Source organism: Dendrobates tinctorius, unplaced genomic scaffold, assembly GCF_039654945.1.
Source record: "Dendrobates tinctorius isolate UK_male_01 unplaced genomic scaffold, ASM3965494v1 ptg000073l, whole genome shotgun sequence".
NCBI lineage: Eukaryota > Metazoa > Chordata > Amphibia > Anura > Dendrobatidae > Dendrobates > Dendrobates tinctorius.
This window is the reverse complement of record NW_027361741.1, coordinates 10505974-10533735: the sequence shown is the minus strand read 5'-3', so window position 1 is coordinate 10533735 and position 27762 is coordinate 10505974. Positions and strand designations below refer to the sequence as shown.

Sequence of the window (27762 nt, the reverse complement as noted above, 5' to 3'; positions counted from 1 at the left end):
TTTTAGGAGCATCCTCCTGCTCATAGAATATAGTTAGAAATGCGGATTTTTCCGCAAAATTAATGAGCATGCTCCGTTTTTTTTGCGGAAAAAAACGCATCATGTGCACAAGAATTGCGGAATTCATTAAAAAGAATGGGATGCTTCTTGTATGCGATTTTGAAGCGTTTTTACTGGGAAAAACGCTTAAACGCTTACGTGGGTACACAGCCTTAGGGTGAGTGCACACGCTGCGGATTGGTCTGCGGATTTTTCCGCGCGGATTTGGCAAAGTCCGCAGGTCAAAAGACCTGCGGATTAGCCTGCAGTTTAGCTCTGCGGTTTCACACCTCACAATGGAGCAGGTGTGAAACCGCTGTGGATTCCGCACAAAGAATTGACATGCTGCGGATTTGAAACCGCGGAAAAATCCGCAGCATGTGCACAGCGTTTTTAGGTTTTTCATTAAATATAATGGTACTGTACAACGCAGCAGAAACTGCTGCGGATCTGCAGGGCCAAATCCGCTGCGGAGCTGCAGCAGAATCCGCAGCGTGTGCACACAGCCTTACAGTTTGCACACATTGATCAGCGCACATAGGCATCTGATATTCAGTGCGCATCGCAGGCACGGATTGCAGTCAAGCTATTAAATTACCGCCGACCAGCAAACAGGAAACTGACCTGCAGTTGTTTAGTGCCGTTGGCCAGCTAGTGTAAAAGGACCTCAAGCCTTGTGTTGGTCATCACAATCCAGCAGCACTTGGCAGGAGGGAGGAATTAAAGGGAATTTGTCAGATGGTTTAGTACCAGGGCTGTGGAGTCGGTAAGCCAAACCTCCAAATCCAACTCCCCAATTTCCATGACCCCCACTCCAACAAAATGGGCTACGACTCCACAGCCCTGTTTAGTACGCATAAACAAGGGGTGGGGAACCTCAGGCCCGTGGGCCATTTATGGCCCTTGTTAACTTGTTCTTCGGTCTCTGGGCAGATTCCCAAGGACCAGCTATGTTTGATGGCTGCCTGCCCTTTCATTTGTCTTTGCTCTGTGAGCACTCATACACAGTGTTTACTACTGAATGCTGAGGCACATGGAGTGAAAGATTGTTGTCACACCCGGCCCAGCGGCACAATTTTTGTGGTCCCTGAAGGATGGTATAAATACCCAAAAGGACTTGGAAGAAAAAAAGATCCCCACCCCAGGCATAAACCTTCTACGACTTTAGTTAAGGGACTTTAATAGGGTATTCGCATGTCCAAGATCCTATCCCAAAATGTTGTAGGTGTAATATTAATAATAATAATAATAATAATAATAATAGCAAATACCTCAAAATATGTAGTACAGTTCTTCTGATTCGCTGTTTAGGTAACCAAGGTTACGAGCAGTAAGAGCTGTCTATTTAACTGTTACTATATGAGTAGTTATAACCATGGATGCCTAAGCTACCGCAATGCCCTACATCAGAGGTGGGCAATTAATTTTCCCGAGGGGCCACATGAGAGACCATGACTGTTGTGGAGGGCCGAACTAATAGCTTGAAATTAATTCTACTCAATATTAATTTATTAATATTAATTGTATCACTTAATATTGAGCATAATTAAGTATGCTGACACCTCCCTATATATCTTTGAACCCAAGTACAGCCCCTTATATACAGCATGAGCCTCACACAGCCTACTACATATGCGACATGAGCCCAACACAGCCTCCCTATGTACGGCATGAGCTCTACACAGCCTCCCCGTATACGGCATGAGCCCCACACAGCCTCCCTGTATACGGCATGAGCCCCACACAGCCTCCCTGTATACGGCATGAGCCCCACACAGCCTCGTCTATATACGGCATGAGCTCCACACAGCCTCGTCTATATACGGCATGAGCCCCACCCACACAGCCTCGCCTATATACGGCATGAGCCCCACCCACACAGCCTCGCCTATATACGGCATGAGCCCCACCCACACAGCCTCGCCTATATACGGCATGAGCCCCACCCACACAGCCTCGCCTATATACGGCATGAGCCCCACCCACACAGCCTCGCCTATATACGGCATGAGCCCCACACAGCCTCGCCTATATACGGCATGAGCCCCACACAGCCTCGCCTATATACGGCATGAGCCCCACACAGCCTCGCCTATATACGGCATGAGCCCCACACAGCCTCGCCTATATACGGCATGAGCCCCACACAGCCTCGCCTATATACGGCATGAGCCCCACACAGCCTCGCCTATATACGGCATGAGCCCCACACAGCCTCGCCTATATACGGCATGAGCCCCACACAGCCTCGCCTATATACGGTATGAGCCCCACACAGCCTCGCCTATATACGGCATGAGCCCCACACAGCCTCGCCTATATACGGCATGAGCCCCACACAGCCTCGCCTATATACGGCATGAGCCCCACACAGCCTCCCCATGTACGGCATGAGCCCCACACAGCCTCCCCATGTACGGCATGAGCCCCACACAGCCTCCCCATGTACGGCATGAGCCCCACACAGCCTCCCCATGTACAGCATGAGCCCCACACAGCCTCCCCATGTACAGCATGAGCCCCACACAGCCTCCCCATGTACAGCATGAGCCCCACACAGCCTCCCCATGTACAGCATGAGCCCCACACAGCCTCCCCATGTACAGCATGAGCCCCACACAGCCTCCCCATGTACAGCATGAGCCCCACACAGCCTCCCCATGTACAGCATGAGCCCCACACAGCCTCCCCATGTACAGCATGAGCCCCACACAGCCTCCCCATGTACAGCATGAGCCCCACACAGCCTCCCCATGTACAGCATGAGCCCCACACAGCCTCCCCATGTACAGCATGAGCCCCACACAGCCTCCCCATGTACAGCATGAGCCCCACACAGCCTCCCCATGTACAGCATGAGCCCCACACAGCCTCCCCATGTACAGCATGAGCCCCACACAGCCTCCCCATGTACAGCATGAGCCCCACACAGCCTCCCCATGTACAGCATGAGCCCCACACAGCCTCCCCATGTACAGCAGGAGCCCCACACAGCCTCCCCATGTACAGCAGGAGCCCCACACAGCCTCCCCATGTACAGCATGAGCCCCACACAGCCTCGCCATGTACAGCATGAGCCCCACACAGCCTCCCCATGTACTGCATAAGTCCCACACAGCCTCCCCATGTACTGCATGAGCCCCCACACAGCCTCCCCATAAACTGCATGAGCCCCTCACAGCTTTCTTATATACAGCATGAGCCCCACAGTCTCTCAACATACTGAATGAGGCCCCACACAGCCTCCCATATGCCGCATGAGGCCCCCACTGCCTCCCCATATACTGATTGAGCCCCACACAGACTCTCCATACATTGCATGACAGTATACAGCCCTCCCATAGCTTCACCATGTGCAGTTTGCCACCCCCATAGCCTTCCCATGTGCAGCATGATACTCCCCCATAGCCTCCCCATGTGCAGCATGTCACCCCCATAGCCTCCCCATGTGCAGCATGTCACCCCCATAGCCTCCCCATGTGCAGCATGTCACCCCCATAGCTTTCCCATGTGTAGCATGTCACCCCCATAGCCTCCCCATGTGCAGCATGTCACCCCCATAGCTTTCCCATGTGTAGCATGATACCCCCCATAGCCTCCCCATGTGCAGCATGTCACCCCCATATTCATAGACATAAAAAAACATTTTTGCGAGTACTCACCGTAAAATCCTTTTCTCCGAGACGCTCATTGGGGGACACAGGTACGGTGGGTGTATGCTACCGCCATCTGGAGGCTGACACTAGGCAAACAACACAAGGTTAGCTCCTCCCCCGCCGTATACACCCTCGCCCTGAATGCGGGCGGAAACCAGTTTAGTACAAAAGCAGTAGGATCACAATAACAATCAGCCTTAATGCAGAGAAACTATGTCTGGCAAAGGACCACCCTGACATTCACAAAAGAACATACATTAATTACATAAATGAGAGCCAACTTGGCTAACAGGGTGGGTGCTGTGTCCCCCAATGAGCGTCTCGGAGAAAAGGATTTTACGGTGAGTACTCACAAAAATCCATGTTTCTCCTTCGCCTCATTGGGGGACACAGGTATTGTGGGACGTCCCAAAGCAGTCCCTGGGTGGGAGATTGACTCACCGATCCAAGCTACATGCACCTCCTGTTTAAAAGGTGCGCCACCACTGCTTGGAGAATCCTTCTACCCAGGCTCGCATCCGCCGAAGCCTGAGTATGGATACGATAATGTTTAGTAAACGTGTGCAGGCTGGACCAGGTCGCAGCATTGCATACCTGTTCCGCCGAAGCCTGGTGCCGAAGCGCCCCCGAAAGAGGCGCCCATTGCCCGAGTGGAGTGCGCTTTGATTCCTGATGGAACTGGCGCACCACTGATGCGATAGGCCTCCTGAATAGTTAAACGGATCCATCTGGCTATGGTCGCTTTTGAGGCTGCGAGTCCCCTCCTGCGCCCCTCAGGGAGCACGAACAGCGTATCAGTCTGGCGAAAAGGTGCCGTCCGCGACACGTACCTCCTGAGTGCTCTCACCAGGTCTAAGGTGTGAAGAGCTTTCTCCACGCGATGCACCGGTGCCGGACAGAATGAGGGCAAGACAATATCCTCACTTATGTGGAAAGAGGACACCACCTTCGAAAGAAAGGGGGGAGCCGGTTTAAGCACCACCTTATCCTTGTGGAAAGCGAGAAAAGGTGCTCGGCAAGACAGAGCCGCCAATTCCGACACTCGCCTCACAGAGGTAATGGCCACCAAAAACACCACCTTCCAAGAGAGGAATGATAAAGATATATCCTGTAGCGGCTCAAAAGGAGCTTCTTGCAGGACACTCAGGACCAGGTTAAGATCCCAGGTGTCCACTGGCGCCTTATAGGGAGGTACTAAATGAGAGACTCCCTGGATGAAAGTCTTCACCTGCATATTAGTAGCAATCTTCCACTGGAAAAGAACGGACAACACCGAAATCTGTCTCCTGAGGGAGCTCGGGGCCAGTCCCGCGTCTAGGCCTGATTGGAGAAAGGCCAAGATGTTGGGAATAGAGAATGTTAGGGGCGAAAACCCCCGCTCTCGGCACCAAGGGAAGAAAATTTTCCAGGTGTGATGGTAGATTCTTGCCGAGGTAGACTTCCTGGCGCTAACCATTGTAGCGACCACTCCACGCTCGAACCCAGCCTGGGTCAGAATCCAGGATTCAACGGTCATGCCGTCAAACACAGGGCCCGTCATCTTCGGGTGGAAGATGGGGCCCTGGGACAGTAGATCTGGACGCTCTGGCAGTCGCCATGGGACGTCGGTGAGCAGCTGCACCAGATCTGCGTACCACGCCCGCTGGGGCCAGTCTGGTGCTAGCAGAATCGCTGGAATCCCTTCTGTTTTGATCTTCCTGATGACCCTTGGAAGTAATGGCAACGGGGGAAACAAGTATGGAAGGCGAAACTGGTTCCATGGTAGAACCAACGCATCCACCTCGAACGCTCGCGGGTCCCGTGACCGAGCGACGTACACGGGTACCTTGGCGTTCATTCTGGACGCCATCAGATCCACGTCCGGAGTTCCCCATCGATGGCAAATCTGCTGGAAGACGGCGGGGTGCAGGGCCCATTCCCCAGCCACGACCTCCTGCTGGCTGAGGAAGTCTGCTGCCCAATTTTCTACTCCTGGGATGTGGACTGCCGACAATACCGACTGGTTCTTCTCGGCCCACTGAAGGACGAATCCTATCTCACGCATGGTTACCCTGCTGCGCGTGCCCCCTTGATGATTTACATAAGCCACCGCCGTGGCGTCTGACTGAATCCGAATGGGCCGTCCTACTAGAAGGTGCTGAAAATGCTGCAGCGCTCGCTGGACCGCTCGTATTTCCAACAGGTTGATCGGGAGGCGTGCCTCCTGTTGGGACCATTGGCCCTGAGCCGTGTGATGGCGAAAAACTGCTCCCCAGTCCAGGAGGCTGGCATCGGTCGTGACCACTAGACAGTGCTCTGGGGAAAAAGGTTGCCCTTGAAGAAGGGAGGATCTGATCGTCCACCACTCCAGTGACTGCCTGACTTGAAGGGACAGCCGGCACTGCTGATCGAGCAAAAACGGGTTCCTGTCCCAAGCTGCCAAGAGGGCGTGCTGTAGTGGGCGAAGATGAAACTGGGCAAACGGAATTGCTTCCATTGCTGCAACCATCTTCCCCAGTATCCTCATTCCAAAACGAATGGTGTGAGGAACAGGCTGCCGGAGCTTCTGGACTCCCTGCTGGAGCGCCAGGGCTTTGTCTTGCGGGAGAATCACCGACCCTCGGGAGGTATTGAAGATCATTCCTAGAAAGGAGATCCTCTGTGCTGGCACAAGGGATGACTTTTTCCTGTTAACCAACCATTCTAAGTGGGAGAGCGTATCCAGCGTAATGCCGACATTCTCCTGGCATGCCCGAAATGAGGGGCCCTTCACCAAGAGGTTGTCTAAGTAGGGCAAGATGACTTTGCCCCGAGAGTGTAAGACGGCCATCACGACTGCCATTACCTTCGTGAACTCTCTGGGGGCGGTGGCTAGCCCGAAGGGCAGCGCTGCAAACTGGAAGTGACGGCCATTGATGATGAATCGAAGGAACCTTTGATGCGGTGGAAAAATGGGGACGTGCAGGTAGGCATCCTGGATGTCGACAGAGGCTTAGTACTCTCCCTGCACCATGGCCGAACGGAGAGATTCCATCCTGAAGTGTTTGACCCTGATGAATTTGTTCAGGAGCTTCAGGTCCAAAACAGGCCTGACCGTCTCGTCCTTTTTGGGGACTGCGAACAGATTGGAATAAAAACCCTGAGCTCTCTCGTGCTCTGGTACGAGAACTATGACCCCGTTGTACTGGAGTTAATCGATGGCCCCCAGCAACGCCTTCGCCTGGGACTTCACCCTGGGAAGTCGGGCCAGAAAAAACTGTCTTGGGGGGTACGTGATAAACTCTATCTTGTACCCCGAAGACACAAGTTACGCCACCCATGTGCTACGTCGACCCAGACATGGCGAAAGAAAAGCAGGCGGCCGCCTACCCTGCTGATGTCGCCTACAACGTGCTGCGAGTCATTTGGCTGAGGACTTCTGCGGCCTGGTTCCTCTCGACCTGGGCTGGCACGCGCGCATCCTCCCCAATGGATTGGGTCTATATGAGACCTGTCGCTCCCTATCCTGATTGGAACGATTTGGGCCGGCCCAACTGGTGGCCGTCGTCTACCCGGTATTGCGAAAGGCCCGAAACCGTGCCGGGACCTGGCGAAAAGGCTGCTTAACTTTCTGCTGCGGGAGGAAGCTGCTTTTTCCCCCTGTCGCGTCAGAGATGAGCTGATCCAACTTCTCCCCGAACAGGCGGCCTCCCTGATGGGGCAAGAAAGTCAAAGACTTCTTGGAGACAGAATCAGCTCGCCAAGTTCTTAACCAAAGGGCTCTCCTAATGGCTACCGTGTTAGTGGCTGCAGATGCCGCACAATTGGCCGCATCTAAGGAAGCATAGATCAAGTAGTCTCCAGCCATTGAAATCTGACTTGCGACCTCTGACACCTCCACAGGCAGGCCTCTATCCTGCAAGGCCCTATTCAATGATTGCTGCAAACGAGGGAGCAAGCGCTGACCCTGATGCCTCAAAAACTGATCGAGCCAGGCTATGAGTCTATCAGTGGGGTCCTTAATGGATGAGCCACTCGGTACCGACAACAGAAACTTCGAGACCAGGCGTGACACTGGCGGATCCACCACTGGTGATTCCGTCCATCCTTTACGGAGTTCCGGGGCAAATGGATATCTTGCCTCTATGGTCTTCTGGCCCGAAAAACGCCTATCTGGGCGTTCTCTGTGCCGCTGCACTATATCCTCAAATTCCGGGTGAGTACCAAACACTCTGTGGGGTCGCCTGGCCCGTTTAAAGGCTACTTTATGGCTCGAAGCCAAAGTAACCTCATCTTCTACCTCCAGGGTCTGATTGACAGCTTCAATGAGGCTGTCCACTGTCTCTCGACTCCCTGGGGTATCAAGTTGCAGTGGCCCGTCTGAGTCATCATCCGAACTCTGCCTACTCCTGACCAATGGTGAGGGAGAGCGAGATGCTGGACTGTCAGATTCCGAAGGACCGGATAGACCGGGAGACCTTGTGTGGGTTCCTTCGCACCTGCCTGGAATGAGAGCGGCCCCTGCAGGCCGAAGGCTCTTGTGAGGTGGAGGACCCGTGCCAGATAAGCGAGGCACTATCCTTGCCTCCATTCGGGGCGCGAAGAGACTCAATCGCCCTTGTAAGCGATGCCATAGATTGGGATAATGATAGGGCCCATTCCGGAGGATTTTGTTCCCTGGACTCAGCTGCCGGGGGGGCTCCTGGGCACATTCGGAATCGCAGGCCTCGCACAATTTGTTGCTCTGCGCACGCAGAAACGCAGCCTTACAGGAGATGCATGCGGTGTAGAGGAAAGAGTGCATCTTTCCTTTCCTGGCCATATTGCCTCTGCCAGGCGGTTTGCTGCTTTTTTTTTTTTTTCCCCTTTTTTTTTTTTTTTTTTACTTAGAGAGGGGGGGCGGGCATCCCTTGCGTCCTAGCGAGCTCCCGCAGACTTGGTTACACTCACCGCTCCTGCGTCCCCCTCACGCCAACGCTCCTGCGTCTCTGTGCTTCTCGGTGGGGCAGGACGACCACTTTAACGGTCGCGGCCTACCCCGGTCTGAAGCCGGGGCCTCAATTTATCCGGCGCCCTCCCAGGCTTCCAGGGGGCGGGCCCCGGAAGTGACGCTGCCTAGCCGGGGGCGGAACTTCCGCCCCGGCCTAGCTCCGGACGAAGCCGCGGGCTAGATTTTTAACACCCTCCTGTGGCGCGGCAGCGCCACCGCAACTGCGCTCTGCGGTGGCGGTGGTGACGATTCTCCTGTGCCAATCCTACCCAGCGTCACAGGAGGAGAGGAACGGGGAAGGAGAGCCTATTCTTGCCTGCAGCGCCGCATCTCCCCTGCTGCCCAGGAGCCCCACGCACGGCCTAGCCAGACCCAAGCCCACCCACGCCCTGTACCTTCATCGCCAGCAGGTATGCAAACCATCGGGAAGGCGGGGGTGGTGAGGGGATCCTGGACGGTGCAGGCACCCTCAATCCATCCAGCTTCCGAGGCCGAGGAGAAGGACCGTCCGCCGCCTTGCAGCACCTCCGTCTAGCGTTGGTGGAGCAGTGGGGGCCGCTCGGACCGTCTTGTGCCTCTGTACAGCCACATGGTTTCCATACCTAGGGGTGGTCAGGGCGTTTCACACACTGATTGGTGAAGGAAGTGGCAGGAGGCACCTCCTCCACCAATGCTAACTGCGGGGGACCTCAGGTTTTCAGCCCCACAGTTGTCTCGGTCCGGACTAAGAGGGCCGGATGTGGCCTGCAGGTTGCACTTTGCCCATGACTGCCCTACATGGACGTAAGCAATATGCGAATCGGAAAAACTATAGTACATATCTAATTCAAGGTATTTGCTAATATTACACCTACTATATACTGGGATAGGATTTTGGAGATGGGAATACCTCTTTAAGCCATTTTCAAACATAGCTCTGGTCACAGATCAATTAATCAATGAGAATATGGAGTTCTATAATATTAATCTTTATTTTTATATAGCGCTAACATAATCCGCAGCGCTTTACAGTTTGCACACATTATCATTCTATTGTGTAAATTAGTTGGCAAATGCTCCGAGGGTGATCACAGTTGTGGCATGTGCTCTGACTACGCTAAACCTTGCTTCCTTGGCCTGGATGCACAGATCAATAACTGTGATATCCAGTGTGAACTGTGATGCGATTTTGCTCATGCAGACCCCAGTCATGGCACAAGCACCATACCCTACCTGCTCTTGGCAGCGGCACTGTAGTCTGCTGCACAGAAAGCAACACACAAGCAAATTATCCGTGCTAATCACAGGATTTGCCACAACAGGCTAGAAGGCTAACAAGCCCTCGAGGGTGGCATTAGTTTTGAGCCTTGGAGCTCTTGCCAAAGCAGGGAATGCACTTGGACAAGGAATGAACTTGCATCTGTCAGCCCATTAACATAATTATCTATACATTAATATATAGCGCTGTGAGCACAAAAGGAGAGAAAGAGAGAGAGACAGAGAGAGACACCTCTGCTCTGAAGATGTCCCATGGCCAGATGCCTGCCAGGGCACATGACCTACCGTTCTAGAGGGCTGTTACATTATGAATACTACATTTCCATGTCAGCAGCTTCCGGGGAAGCCATAAGCGGCCACCTGCAGCCTTACATACAATGGCCCCGATTCATCAAAATTGGTGTTTTGTACTCAAGTCTTCATGAACATTGTGCTGTAATGAGATACAGGAGGCAGAACATCTAGTCTAGTGCATCTTTTATCTGCAATGAACAACTTCAAAAATGTACTCCAGTACACTTCTCACTTGATTCTCACTGCCGATTTTGCAAGTTTTCATATCTACAAAGAATGGAAAGGTCTGTAATTGTTACCGTAGGTACACTTCAACTGTGAGAATCTAAAAAACAAAAAATCCAGAAAATCACGTTGTAAGATTTTTACATAATTTGCATTTTATTGCATGAAATTAGTATCTGATACAATAGAAGACCAGAACTTTAATATTTGGTACAGAAACCTTTGTTTGCAATTGCAGAGCTCTGACGTTTCCTGTAGATCTTGACCAAGTTTGCACACATTGCAGCAGGGATTTTGGCCCACTCCTCCATACAGATCTTCTCCAGAACTTTCAGGTTTCGGGGCTGTCGCTGGGCAACATTGAGTTGCAGCTCCCTCCAAAGATTTTCTTGATCCAAAGATCTGGAGGCTAGTGAGGCCACTCCAGGACATTGAAATGCTTCTTACGGAGCCAATCCTTAGTTGCCCTGGATGTGTGTTTCGGGTCATTGTTATGCTGGATGACTAAACCAGGACCCATCTTCAATGCTCTTTATGAGGGAAGGAGGTTGTTGGCCAAAATCTCACGGTACATGACCCCATCCATCCTCCCTTCAATACAACACTGTTATCCTGTCCCCTTTGCAGAAAAACACCCCCAAAGAATGATGTTTCCCCCACCATGCTTCAAGGTTGGGACAGAGTTCTTGGGGTTGTACTGATCCTTCTTCTTCCAAAACACGGCGAGTGGAGTTGATACCAAGAAGTTCTATTTTGTTCTCATATGACCACATGACCTTCTCTGGATCATCCAGATAGTCATTGGTGAACTTCAAATGGGCATGGACATGTGCTGGTGTGAGCAGGGGGACCACACACGTACTGTAGGAATTTACTCCATGACGGCGTAGTGTGTTACTAAGGCCAGGGTCACACTAGCATAGAATACATCGCATAACACTGAGCCCTGTGTTAAGCCATGGGGCAGATCACATCTGCGATTATTTTCTCATGCTGAATCGGCATGTGAGAACAAACGCAGCATGCTGCGATTGGCACCAACACTCGGCCGAGTCTCGGCTCACTCGCACCCATATAAGTCTATAGGTGCGAGTGACACATCGCACATCACTCAGATATACCCCGACAATGAAGAAGACGGAGAAATTAATTTCTCTGCCTCCTACGCAGCTGTGCTCCGATTCTCTCTGTGCGAGAGGCCCGGAGTACAGTAGCATGACACTCGGCTCACTCTCGCAGCAGAGCAGGAGCCGAGCGGGTCATTAGCATATCGCATCCGATGCCATACGCTAGTGTGACCCCGGCCTAACAGTAAAGTTTGTGACTGTGGTCCTAGCTCTCTTCATGTTATTGACCAGGTCCTGCCATGTAGTTCTGGGCTGATTCTGGACCTTTCTCAGAATCATCCATACCCCACAAGGTGAGATCTTGCTTGGAGCCCCAGAATGAGGAAGACTGACAGTCATCTTGTGTTTCTTCCATTTTCTAATAATTATGCCAAAAGTTGTTGCCTTCTCACCAAGCTGCTTGCCTATTGTCCTGTACCAGCCCTTCTCAGCCTTGTGCAGGTCTACAATTTTTTTTTGTCCCTGGTGTCCTTAGACAGCTCTTTGCTCTTGGCCATGGTGGAGAGGTTGGAGTGTGATTGTGTGTGGACAGGTGTCTTTTCTACAGGTAATGAGTGCAGAGTAGGAGAGCTTCTTAAAGAAAAACTAACAGGTCTGTAAGAGCCAGAATTCTTGCTGGTTGGTGGGTGATCAAATACTTATTTCATGCAATTTCATTATCTAAAAATCATACAGTGTGATTTTCTGAATTTCTTTTTAGATTCTGTCTCTCACAGGTGAAGCATACCTATGATAAAAATTATAGACCTCTCCATTACTTGTAGGTGGGAAAACTTGCAAAATTGGCAGTGTAAGAAATACTTATCGCCACTGTATACGATACAAGTGTATACTAGTGATGAGCGAACATGCTCGGATAATGTGTTCAAGACCCCTCGGCTGCATGTCTCTCTGCTGTTAAGACAGCCGCAACAGATGCTGTGATTGCCTGTTTGTTAGACAATCTCTGCATGTATCTGTCTAACAGCCGCAAATCATGCTGTCACGGGGACTCGAACATATTACCCGAGCATGTTCGCTCATCATTAGGGTATACAGATCAGTACAATATAGCACTGGTATATGTGACACATAGTGTATACACCATACAGGTGTACAATGTAACACTTATATGTGACATAGTATATACACCATACAGGTGTACAATATAACACTGGTATATGTGACACAGTACATACACCATACAGGTGCACAATGTAACACTGGTATATGTGACACATAGTATATACACCATACAGGTGCACAATGTAACACTGGTATATGTGACACATAGTATATACACCATACAGGTGTACAATGTAACACTGGTATATGTGACACATAGTATATACACCATACAGGTGTACAATATAACACTAATATGTGACACATAGTATATACACCATACAGGTGTACAATGTAACACTGGTATATGTGACACAGAGTATATACACCATACAGGTGCACAATGTAACACTGGTATGTGTGACACACAGTATATACACTACACAGGTGTACAATATAGCACTGGTATATGTGACACATAGTATATACACCATACAGGTGCACAATGTAACACTGGTATATGTGACACTGTGACACACAGTATATACACCATACAGGTGTACAATGTAACACTGGTATATGTGACACACAGTATATACACCATACAGGTGTACAATGTAACACTGGCATATGTGACACACAGTATATACACCATACAGGTGTACAATTTAACACTGGTATACGTGACACACAGTATATACACCATACAGGTGCACAATTTAACACTGGTATACGTGACACACAGTATATACACCATACAGGTGTACAATGTAACACTGGTATATGTGACACACAGTATATACACCATACAGGTGTACAGTGTAACACTGTTATATGTGACACACAGTATATACACCATACAGGTGTACAGTGTAACACTGTTATATGTGACACAGAGTATATACACCATACAGGTGTACAGTGTAACACTGTTATATGTGACACAGAGTATATACACCATACAGGTGTACAGTGTAACACTGGTATATGTGACACAGAGTATATACACCATACAGGTGTACAATGTAACACTGGTATATGTGACACACAGTATATACACCATACAGGTGTACAATGTAACACTGGTATGTGTGACACAGTATATACACCATACAGGTGTACAATGTAACACTGGTATGTGTGACACACAGTATATACACCATACAGGTGTACAATGTAACACTGGTATATGTGACACACAGTATATACACCATACAGGTGTACAATGTAACACTGATATGTGTGACACACAGTATATACACCATACAGGTGTACAATGTAACACTGGTATGTGTGACACACAGTATATACACCATACAGGTGTACAATGTAACACTGGTATATGTGACACATAGTATATACACCATACAGGTGTACAATTTAACACTGGTATACGTGACACATAGTATATACACCATACAGGTGTACAATTTAACACTGGTGCACAATGTAACACTGGTATATGTGACACACAGTATATACACTATACAGGTGTACAATGTAACACTGGTATATGTGACACACAGTATATACACTATACAGGTGTACAATGTAACACTGGTATATGTGACACACAGTATATACACCATACAGGTGTACAATGTAAGACTGGTATATGTGACACACAGTATATACACCATACAGGTGCATAATGTAACACTGGTATATGTGACACACAGTATATACACTATACAGGTATACAATTTAACACAGAGTATATACACCATACAGGTGCACAATGTAACACTGGTATATGTGACACACAGTATATACACCATACAGGTGTACAATGTAACACTGGTATATGTGACACACAGTATATACACCATACAGGTGTACAATTTAACACTGGTATATGTGACACATAGTATATACACTATACAGGTGCACAATGTAACACTGGTATATGTGACACATAGTATATACACTATACAGGTGCACAATGTAACACTGGTATATGTGACACATAGTATATACACCATACAGGTGTACAATTTAACACTGGTATACGTGACACATAGTATATACACCATACAGGTGTACAATTTAACACTGGTATACGTGACACATAGTATATATACCATACAGGTGTACAATGTAACACTGGTATACGTGACACACAGTATATACACTATACAGGTATACAATTTAACACAGAGTATACACACCATACAGGTGCATAATGTAACACTGGTATATGTGACACACAGTATATACACTATACAGGTGCACAATGTAACACTGGTATATGTGACACACAGTATATACACTATACAGCTGTACAATGTAACACTGGTATATGTGACACACAGTATATACACTATACAGGTGTACAATGTAACACTGGTATATGTGACACACAGTATATACACCATACAGGTGTACAATGTAAGACTGGTATATGTGACACACAGTATATACACCATACAGGTGCATAATGTAACACTGGTATATGTGACACACAGTATATACACTATACAGGTATACAATTTAACACAGAGTATATACACCATACAGGTGCACAATGTAACACTGGTATATGTGACACACAGTATATACACTATACAGGTGCACAATGTAACACTGGTATATGTGACACACAGTATATACACTATACAGGTGCACAATGTAACACTGGTATATGTGACACACAGTATATACACTATACAGGTGCACAATGTAACACTGGTATATGTGACACACAGTATATACACTATACAGGTGTACAATGTAACACTGGTATATGTGACACACAGTATATACACTATACAGGTGTACAATGTAACACTGGTATACGTGACACACAGTATATACACTATACAGGTGTACAATGTAACACTGGTATATGTGACACACAGTATATACACCATACAGGTATACAATTTAACACAGAGTATATACACCATACAGGTGCACAATGTAACACTGGTATATGTGACACACAGTATATACACCATACAGGTGTACAATGTAACACTGGTATGTGTGACACAGTATATACACCATACAGGTGCACAATGTAACACTGGTATATGTGACACACAGTATATACACTATACAGGTGCACAATGTAACACTGGTATATGTGACACAGTATATACACTATACAGGTGCACAATGTAACACTGGTATGTGTGACACACAGTATATACACTATACAGGTGCACAATGTAACACTGGTATGTGTAACACACAGTATATACACTATACAGGTGCACAATGTAACACTGGTATGTGTGACAGTATATACACTATACAGGTGCACAATGTAACACTGGTATGTGTGACACACAGTATATACACTATACAGGTGCACAATGTAACACTGGTATGTGTGACACACAGTATATACACTATACAGGTGCACAATGTAACACTGGTATGTGTGACAGTATATACACTATACAGGTGCACAATGTAACACTGGTATGTGTGACAGTATATACACTATACAGGTGCACAATGTAACACTGGTATGTGTGACACACAGTATATACACTATACAGGTGCACAATGTAACACTGGTATGTGTGACACACAGTATATACACTATACAGGTGCACAATGTAACACTGGTATGTGTGACACACAGTATATACACTATACAGGTGCACAATGTAACACTGGTATGTGTGACACACAGTATATACACTATACAGGTGCACAATGTAACACTGGTATGTGTGACACACAGTATATACACTATACAGGTGCACAATGTAACACTGGTATGTGTGACACACAGTATATACACTATACAGGTGCACAATGTAACACTGGTATGTGTGACACACAGTATATACACTATACAGGTGCACAATGTAACACTGGTATGCGTGTCATGATTTGTAGTCTTGCCCTGTCCTGTTTTTTGTATAATATGTCATTTAACTTTCCTCTGGTTCATTTGCTGTAAATTAACCATGTCTCTTTCCCCCAATACTTTGCAATGTCTTGTGATGTACCTGGACCATAATCTAATTTAGGCTTGTGTCAACAGCTAGTGGAACTTTGGCTATTGTTTTCCTAAGCAGAAGATAACCTACAATACACATCCTGTAGACTAAGTGGAGCCCTTACATTTCTAGAATCTTCTGATGGACCAAACCATTGAATAGTAGGTGTGACCCCTACCCCCCTTCAGATGGACTGATCCCAGGAGCCCTGACAATACATTCTTGCTTTAAGATGTGAGTTGGATGCTAAAAGAGAAGGACGAGGCTGTCTGAGGAAGCTTCGGCCTCTGTGTGATCGTGGTGGATTTCTGGGACTCTTAAAGGACTACGGTTTTGTGATCTGGCACAAGGATTGTCGGGAGGAGCCCCCGAATCAGTTTCCTGTGGACTTATTTTGGGACTCTGCAAATTACCTTCGTGTTGTTCCTGTTTTTTGGTCAATAAATCTGTTGGATCGTTCCCAGGCCTGTTGTCCCTCCTTGCTCTGGAGAATACTCCCGTCACAAACTGGTTGGCAGCGCTGGGATCAGAGCAGAAGGAATGGAGGACAAAGGCCCATCAACATCTGGAACCAGCACCGCAGAGTACAAGAACTGGACTGCGGTGAACCTACAAACAAAGGCCCGTGAACTGGGAGTCAGCTACAAGGGACTCTCCAAGGAGCAGCTGATTGAGGCTTTGGAAGCAGTTCACCTGCAAGATGATGCTGAGGAAGGATCCTCACAGCAAAGAGAGGAAAGGCGGCAGTCGGAGGTAAATACCCAAAAAAGTCAGTGGGTTGTGTGGTACGAGGAGGAGATGGCCTTGCTGGGAGAAGAGGCTACCATAGAAGATAAGAGGGAGGTCATGCGCACAGCCAAGGAGAGGCAGCGCAGGATGGAGGAGAGGGCAATGCTGGAGAGGGAGATCGCTTTGGAGGCAGCGAGAAGCTCCAGACAGACTGTACCCACAGCATCCCCCATGAGGGAACTCCCCAGAGTGTCCCGCAAAGACTTCAAGCCGTTTAATGAGGCTTCCGGTGACATTGAGGGCTTCTTCCTGGACTTTGAGCATCAGTGTCGATTAATGGAAGTCCCGGAAAGGGAGTGCGTCCGACATCTTGTGGGGCTCATAGAGGGTGGAGCTGCCACAGCCTATAGAGCTATGGACCCTCGGTTGAACTGTGAGTATGCGGAGATTAAACAGACTATTCTAGAACATTATGCTGTGACCCCAGACACTTACAGGACTCAGTTCCGTACTTTAGCCTGTGATGAGGAAGTGTCCTTCAAGATGTATGCTCACAAACTCAAACATATATGTCATCGCTGGCTGGAGGCAGAGGAGGCCATAACCTGGGAAACGTTCCTGCAGGTCATTCTAAAAGAGCAGTTTTATTTTAAGTGCCCCGCTGAGATCCGGGAATGGGTGCGTGAAAGGAGACCAGCAACAGTGGAGGAAGCTGCAGCACTAGCTGATGAGGCTCTCACCATCACGCCTCAGTGGAAAAAATTACTACTCAGGGAGAAAAACACTACCAGCCCCCCAACGCTGGCGGCCCCTGGTCCTTCTGCCTCCAATATTTACCATCCCACTAGACCATCAACTCATGGTGACCTTCGTGTGACAGTGCCTCGCATTACTCCTGCTCCACCTTTGGGACTACGACGTGGAGGAAGAATCCCAGAGCGCAGATGCTATGGATGTGGGCAGCCCGGGCATATGCAATTCCAATGTCCAGGTGTACGGAGGCAGAACACCTACAGACCGCCTTTGCCTGTTCATTATCTACAGACCCCCTCACCTGGAGAAGAGATGGATTCAGTGCCTGATGACTTGCCAAGTGACTCTGATATCCTGGCTTCCCTACCAGGAGTCTATGGGGTGCGAGCCCCAGCCACCTGTTCTTCTGATCTTCAGCACAAACATCTACAGGAGGTCGTGCTGGATGGTCAAAAAGTTGTTGGCTTCCGTGACACTGGGGCTTTTCTCACCATAGCCGATCCCCGAGTAATTCAACCAGAAGCAATTCAAAAGGGACCAGGAATTGCCATTGAATTGGCTGGAGGTACCCAGAGATATATTCCAAGAGCGAGTGTGACCCTGGATTATGGCTTTGGGGCCAAACAATGCATGGTCGGTGTGATGAGCGGCCTCCCTGCAGACGTTCTTCTAGGAAATGATGTGGGGAATCTTCATTGCCACTTTGTCGGTGCGGTAACCCGAAGTCAAGCCAAGAGAGCAGCAAATGTGGACGTGTACAACCCATCCATGGAAATGAGGCCACCAGAACCGCCGTCACAGCCGGTGAGTGATTCTTCTTGTGGGGATAATATGAATGTTACCTGGGATAAAGTTCAGTTTAGACAAGAAGTGGAGACTGACCCCACCCTAGCTAGTTTTAGAGCTCGAGCTGAAATAGGGCAGCTAGGGGAGAATGGAGAAAGAATTATCAGAGAAAATGGACTTCTGTATCGGGTTACCAATGCCGACTCCCTAGATAAGCCCTGGACTTATAGCAAACAGCTGATTGTTCCTCAGAAATACAGAATTCCCCTATTACACCTTGCTCATGATATTCCTACTGCTGGCCATCAAGGCAAAACCCGCACCGAGAGGCGATTGACTCAATCTTTCTATTGGCCTGGGATTTCCCAAGCAGTGGCGCATTTCTGCCGAACTTGCGACATATGTCAGCGTAGAGGGCGACCCGGAGATCACCCAAAGGCACCCCTGCAACCGCTCCCTATAATAGAAGAACCCTTTCAAAGAGTAGCTGTTGATATCATTGGACCTCTGGCTAAACCAAGTAAATCTGGAAAGCAGTACATTCTCACTGTTGTGGACTATGCCACCCGATATCCAGAAGCGGTGGCCTTGTCAAGTATTTCTGCAGCCAAGGTGGCCGAGGCCCTGGTTACCATTTTCACCAGAGTAGGATTTCCCAGTGAGATCTTGTCGGACCAAGGCTCCCAGTTCATGTCAGAGCTGGTCCAGTGTCTGTGGCGCACCTGTGGAGTACGAGCGATCCGCACGACCCCGTATCATCCCCAAACAAATGGACTTTGTGAACGATTTAATGGCACTCTGAAGAATATGCTGAGGGCCTTCACTGACAGAGATTCAAACTGGGAGAAGTACCTACCCCATCTCTTGTTTGCCTATCGGGAAGTTCCCCAGGAGTCCACTGGGTTCTCCCCCTTTGAACTACTCTATGGAAGAAAGGTCCGAGGACCCTTAACCCTGCTCAAGGAATACTGGGAGGGGCAAGTTGAAGATACAGGGGCCCCTGTTGTCCCTTATGTCCTAAAGCTGCGAGAAACCCTGGCCCAACTTGCTAGTTTTGCCCAGAGTCATGTGCGGATGGCTCAAACCAGACAGAAGACATGGTATGACCGTAAAGCACGCTACCGGGAGTTTGTAGAAGGACAACAGGTCTTAATGATTGTTCCCCATCGGCAGAATAAACTGCAGACAACATGGGAGGGTCCCTTCCGGGTTCTCAGAAAACTGAATGACACCAATTACCTTCTTGCTTTAGATGATCAGGGGCTAAGACAAAAGACTGTCCATGTGAATATGATTAAGGAGTACCATGACCGGACCCTTCCAATGATAGCAAGCTGTCGGCTAGCTTCAGAGGACGGTCAAGAGGATGAGGACTCCCTACCTGATCTCGTGGAAGCAGCGAGAGCCCCATCCACTGTGGAACAGGTTCCTCTGGGAGATCACCTGGATTCCTTACAGAAAAACCAGATGCTGGGAGTGCTTCAACAGAGACGTGCTGCTTTCTCATCCCAACCAGGTCGAACCACCGTCACCCAACATCATGTGGACACTCAGGGCATCCGTCCCATACAACAGGCTCCTTACCGGGTACCTGAATCAGTTCGAAACACCATGCAGCACGAACTGGAGGAGATGCTACAGCTTGGGGTAATCCAGGCCTCCCATAGCCCTTGGGCCTCTCCTGTGGTGTTAGTACCCAAGAAGGATGGGAGTACTCGATTTTGTGTGGACTATCGACGACTAAACGACCATACCTTCAGTGATCCTTACCCAATGCCTCGTATTGACGAACTTCTAGACCGACTGGCTGGATCCCGATATGTCACTATCTTTGATCTCAGTAAAGGATACTGGCAAATCCCTCTGACGGAGGAGGGGAGAGAACGGTCCGCTTTTATAACCCCCTTTGGTCTGTATGAATTCCTAAATATGCCCTTTGGAATTAAGAATGCCCCGGCCACCTTCCAGAGAATGGTGGACCAGATCCTCCGGGGATGTGGTGACTTTGCTTGTGCCTACTTGGATGATATCGCCATCTTCAGCCAGACGTGGGAGGAACATCTGAACCAAGTAGCCGTTATTCTTGACCTGCTTCTTGCAGCAGGCCTAACCATTCGACCAGATAAATGCCAATTGGGGATGGGTGAAGTCCAGTACCTAGGGCATAGAGTAGGAGGAGGGAAGCTCCGTCCCGAACCTGCCAAAATCCAGGCTATTAGAGAGACTGGCCTGTACCCCAAACTAAGAAACAAGTTATGGCTTTTTTGGGCACTTCCAGTTATTACCGAAAATTTGTTTCTCATTTCAGCACTGTGGCCAAGCCTCTTACCGACCTGACCAAAAAAACGATGCCCCGGCTGGTGATCTGGACTCCAGCCTGTGATGAGGCTTTTAACCAGCTGAAGGACGCTTTGGTCTGTGACCCTGTTCTGGCTCCTCCAGACTACAAGAGGAGATTCATTGTGCAGACGGACGCCTCTGCTTATGGACTGGGAGCTGTCCTCAGCCAGGTGAATGCAGCTGGGGACGAGCACCCCATTGCCTACCTCAGCCGGAAACTGCTGGACCGAGAAGTGGCCTATGCAACTGTTGAAAAAGAATGTCTGGCTGTAGTGTGGGCCCTTAGGAAACTAAGGCCGTATCTGTATGGACGAGAATTCACTGTCATTACTGATCACAATCCCCTCACCTGGCTGAACAGAGTCTCTGGGGACAATGGACGCTTACTACGATGGAGCCTGGCACTGCAGCCCTATAACTTTACCATACAGTATAGAAGAGGCAGCCAACACCAAAATGCAGATGGACTGTCCAGGCAAGAGGAGCCCTGAGTCCTGTCAGCCATGCCTGTGTGTACTTAACCAGTGACCTGTAGAGGTCCCTAGTACGTACACAAATTGGGAGGGGAAGGGATTGTCATGATTTGTAGTCTTGCCCTGTCCTGTATTTTGTATAATATGTCATTTAACTTTCCTCTGGTTCATTTGCTGTAAATTAACCATGTCTCCTTCCCCCAATACTTTGCAATGTCTTGTGATGTACCTGGACCATAATCTAATTTAGGCTTGTGTCAACAGCTAGTGGAACTTTGGCTATTGTTTTCCTAAGCAGAAGATAACCTATAATACACATCCTGTAGACTAAGTGGAGCCCTTACATTTCTAGAATCTTCTGATGGACCAAACCATTGAATAGTAGGTGTAACCCCTACCCCCCTTCAGATGGACTGATCCCAGGAGCCCTGACAATACATTCTTGCTTTAAGATCAGATGTGAGTTGGATGCTAAAAGAGAAGGACGAGGCTGTCTGAGGAAGCTTCGGCCTCTGTGTGATCGTGGTGGATTTCTGGGACTCTTAAAGGACTATGGTTTTGTGATCTGGCACAAGGATTGTCGGGAGGAGCCCCCGAATCAGTTTCCTGTGGACTTATTTTGGGATTCTGCAAATTACCTTCGTGTTGTTCCTGTTTTTTGGTCAATAAATCTGTTGGATCGTTCCCAGGCCTGTTGTCCCTCCTTGCTCTGGAGAATACTCCCGTCACAATGTGTGACACACAGTATATACACTATGCAGGTGCACAATGTAACACTGGTATGTGTGACACACAGTATACACACTATACAGGTGCACAATGTAACACTGGTATGTGTGACACACAGTATACACACTATACAGGTGCACAATGTAACACTGGTATGTGTGACACACAGTATATACACTATACAGGTGCACAATGTAACACTGGTATGTGTGACACACAGTATATACACTATACAGGTGCACAATGTAACACTGGTATGTGTGACACACAGTATATACACTATACAGGTGCACAATGTAACACTGGTATGTGTGACACACAGTATATACACTATACAGGTGGAGAATGTAACACTGGTATGTGTGACACACAGTATATACACTATACAGGTGGACAATGTAACACTGGTATGTGTGACACACAGTATATACACTATACAGGTGCACAATGTAACACTGGTATGTGTGACACACAGTATATACACTATACAGGTGCACAATGTAACACTGGTATGTGTGACACACAGTATATACACTATACAGGTGCACAATGTAACACTGGTATGTGTGACACACAGTATATACACTATACAGGTGCACAATGTAACACTGGTATATGTGACACACAGTATATACACTATACAGGTGCACAATGTAACACTGGTATATGTGACACACAGTATATACACTATACAGGTGCACAATGTAACACTGGTATATGTGACACACAGTATATACACTATACAGGTGCACAATGTAACACTGGTATATGTGACACACAGTATATACACTATACAGGTGCACAATGTAACACTGGTATATGTGACACACAGTATATACACTATACAGGTGCACAATGTAACACTGGTATATGTGACACACAGTATATACACTATACAGGTGCACAATGTAACACTGGTATATGTGACACACAGTATATACACTATACAGGTGCACAATGTAACACTGGTATATGTGACACACAGTATATACACTATACAGGTGCACAATGTAACACTGGTATATGTGACACACAGTATATACACTATACAGGTGCACAATGTAACACTGGTATATGTGACACACAGTATATACACTATACAGGTGCACAATGTAACACTGGTATATGTGACACACAGTATATACACTATACAGGTGCACAATGTAACACTGGTATATGTGACACACAGTATATACACTATACAGGTGCACAATGTAACACTGGTATATGTGACACACAGTATATACACTATACAGGTGCACAATGTAACACTGGTATATGTGACACACAGTATATACACTATACAGGTGCACAATGTAACACTGGTATATGTGACACACAGTATATACACTATACAGGTGCACAATGTAACACTGGTATATGTGACACACAGTATATACACTATACAGGTGCACAATGTAACACTGGTATAGGTGACACACAGTATATACACTATACAGGTGCACAATGTAACACTGGTATACGTGACACACAGTATATACACTATACAGGTGCACAATGTAACACTGGTATACGTGACACACAGTATATACACTATACAGGTGCACAATGTAACACTGGTATACGTGACACACAGTATATACACTATACAGGTGCACAATGTAACACTGGTATACGTGACACACAGTATATACACCATACAGGTGCACAATGTAACACTGGTATACGTGACACACAGTATATACACCATACAGGTGTACAATGTAACACTGGTATACGTGACACACAGTATATACACCATACAGGTGTACAATGTAACACTGGTATACGTGACACACAGTATATACACCATACAGGTGTACAATGTAACACTGGTATACGTGACACACAGTATATACACCATACAGGTGTACAATGTAACACTGGTATACGTGACACACAGTATATACACCATACAGGTGTACAATGTAACACTGGTATACGTGACACACAGTATATACACCATACAGGTGCACAATGTAACACTGGTATACGTGACACATAGTATATACACCATACAGGTGCACAATGTAACACTGGTATATGTGACACACAGTATATACACTATACAGGTGCACAATGTAACACTGGTATATGTGACACACAGTATATACACTATACAGGTGCACAATGTAACACTGGTATATGTGACACACAGTATATACACTATACAGGTGTACAATGTAACACTGGTATATGTGACACACAGTATATACACTATACAGGTGTACAATGTAACACTGGTATACGTGACACACAGTATATACACCATACAGGTGTACAATGTAACACTGGTATACGTGACACACAGTATATACACCATACAGGTGCACAATGTAACACTGGTATATGTGACACACAGTATATACACCATACAGGTGTACAATGTAACACTGGTATACGTGACACAGTATATACACCATACAGGTGTACAATGTAACACTGGTATACGTGACACACAGTATATACACCATACAGGTGCACAATGTAACACTGGTATACGTGACACACAGTATATACACCATACAGGTGTACAATGTAACACTGGTATATGTGACACACAGTATATACACCATACAGGTGTACAATGTAACACTGGTATATGTGACACATAGTATATACACCATACAGGTGTACAATGTAACACTGGTATATGTGACACATAGTATATACACCATACAGGTGTACAATGTAACACTGGTATATGTGACACACAGTATATACACCATACAGGTGTACAATGTAACACTGGTATATGTGACACATAGTATATACACCATACAGGTGTACAATGTAACACTGGTATATGTGACACATAGTATATACACCATACAGGTGTACAATGTAACACTGGTATATGTGACACATAGTATATACACCATACAGGTGTACAATGTAACACTGGTATATGTGACACATAGTATATACACCATACAGGTGCACAATGTAACACTGGTATATGTGACACATAGTATATACACCATACAGGTGTACAATGTAACACTGGTATATGTGACACATAGTATATACACCATACAGGTGTACAATGTAACACTGGTATATGTGACACATAGTATATACACCATACAGGTGCATAATGTAACACTGGTATATGTGACACATAGTATATACACCATACAGGTGTACAATGTAACACTGGCATATGTGACACATAGTATATACACCATACAGGTGCACAATGTAACACTGGTATATGTGACACATAGTATATACACTATACAGGTGCACAATGTAACACTGGTATATACGTAAGTGACTGGAAGAACGACATCATCAGCTCACAGAAACTGACCATGTACCAGAGTCTACAGAGAAACTACAGACTGGCCCCATATCTGGAGAAACTCCCGGACCCCAAAGACCGCAAGTTCCTGAGCCGGTATAGACTCAGTGCCCACAGTCTGGCCATCGAATACGGCCGACACAGGCAGAGCTACAAGCCCAGGGAGGAAAGAGTATGCCAACACTGTGACCAGGAGGCCCTGGAAGATGAGACCTACTTCCTGCTACACTGCTCCAAGTACTCAGCAGTGAGGGACACTCACTTCAGGAGACTCTCACATCTCTTCCCGGATTTCACCACCATGAAGGAGGAAGAGAAAACATACATCCTGCTGGGGGAAGAAGAGAGAGCAGTGGAGATAGCAGCGCAATATGTGAGCGAATGCCATAGACTGCGAGAAAGAGAACTATGATATGCCATGGACTTCTATGGCCCCCACCCTGGATATGCCCCAACCCCCCATCCACCTTCCCTATGCCATGGACTTCTATGGCCCCCACCCTGGATAGCCCCAATCCCCCATCCACCTTCCCTATGCCATGGACTTCTATGGCCCCCACCCTGGATATGCCCCAATCCCCCATCCACCTTCCCTATGCCATGGACTTCTATGGCCCCCACCCTGGATCTGCCCCATCCACCTTTCCTATAGCCCCTTCCCAACATCCCTACAGTCCCTATCCCTATTCCCTTTTGTACACCTGCTTTGGCAAAACTAATGTGTATTTAGTCCTGCCAATAAAGCTTCTTTGAATCTTGAATCTATGTGACACAGTATATGCACCACAGGGATGAATAGACGATAACACATGATACACACAGATGAGTACAGCCTCATGCATTAGGATATAAATGGGGACAGAACGCAGGGCTCTCTGTCAGCACACGCTATCATGCCCGAGTTATAAGGCAATTGCCACAACATTTCCGTTCCGCCATGCTGAGCGCTGCTCACCTTACACCTTCCTCTCCGGTCCTATGCACTTATAACGGCCAGCACGGTTTGCAGTGCTGCTGACTTCCTGTTCCGGTGTGTCTGGTCGTCATGGAGACGGCTGTGGCGCCGCACTGCTGGCTGAGGCGGGGAAGGAGAACGTTACTGCCCGTAGTGATTGCATGGCGCCAGCATGTATAGTATGCCCACCTGCCATACATAGTGTAGTGTGCCCCGTCATACACGGTGTGCCCTCCTGCCATACATAGTGTAGTGTTCCCCGTCATACACGGTGTGCCCACCTGCCATACATAGTGTAGTGTGCCCCGTCATACACGGTGTGCCCTCCTGCCATACATAGTGTAGTGTGCCCCGTCATACACGGTGTGCCCTCCTGCCATACATAGTGTAGTGTGCCCCGTCATACACGGTGTGCCCTCCTGCCATACATAGTGTAGTGTGCCCCGTCATACACGGTGTGCCCACCTGCCATACATAGTGTAGTGTGCCCCGTCATACACGGTGTGCCCACCTGCCATACATAGTGTAGTGTGCCCCGTCATACACGGTGTGCCCTCCTGCCATACATAGTGTAGTGTGCCCCGTCATACACGGTGTGCCCACCTGCCATACATAGTGTAGTGTGCCCCGTCATACACGGTGTGCCCACCTGCCATACATAGTGTAGTGTGCCCCGTCATACACGGTGTGCCCACCTGCCATACATAGTGTAGTGTGCCCCGTCATACACGGTGTGCCCTCCTGCCATACATAGTGTAGTGTGCCCCGTCATACACGGTGTGCCCACCTGCCATACATAGTGTAGTGTGCCCCGTCATACGCGGTGTGCCCTCCTGCCATACATAGTGTAGTGTGTCCCGTCATACGCGGTGTGCCCTCCTGCCATACATAGTGTAGTGTGCCCCGTCATACACGGTGTGCCCACCTGCCATACATAGTGTAGTGTGCCCCGTCATACACGGTGTGCCCACCTGCCATACATAGTGTAGTGTGCCCCGTCATACACGGTGTGCCCTCCTGCCATACATAGTGTAGTGTGCCCCGTCATACACGGTGTGCCCACCTGCCATACATAGTGTAGTGTGCCCCGTCATACACGGTGTGCCCACCTGCCATACATAGTGTAGTGTGCCCCGTCATACACGGT

At 48.0% G+C, this 27762-nt stretch overlaps 1 protein-coding gene across 5 annotated transcripts in view; it reads right to left on the bottom strand.

Moving 5' to 3' along the window:
• The window catches only part of TCHP (trichoplein keratin filament binding), an 81549-nt gene extending 54789 nt beyond the window's left edge, over positions 1-26760 (bottom strand). The window contains exons 1-2 of one of the 5 annotated variants that reach the window (XM_073582636.1): positions 26481-26603; positions 664-741 (exon numbers count right to left, since the gene is read on the bottom strand). Coding sequence is in view for 1 of the 5 variants with exons in the window: in XM_073582634.1 (XP_073438735.1) it covers positions 26481-26498 (18 nt within the window). In the remaining 4 variants the exon portion in view is untranslated. The other 4 variants (XM_073582635.1, XM_073582634.1, XM_073582638.1 and 1 more) reach the window with 4 other exon arrangements.
• Positions 26761-27762: the final 1002 nt, after the last annotated feature.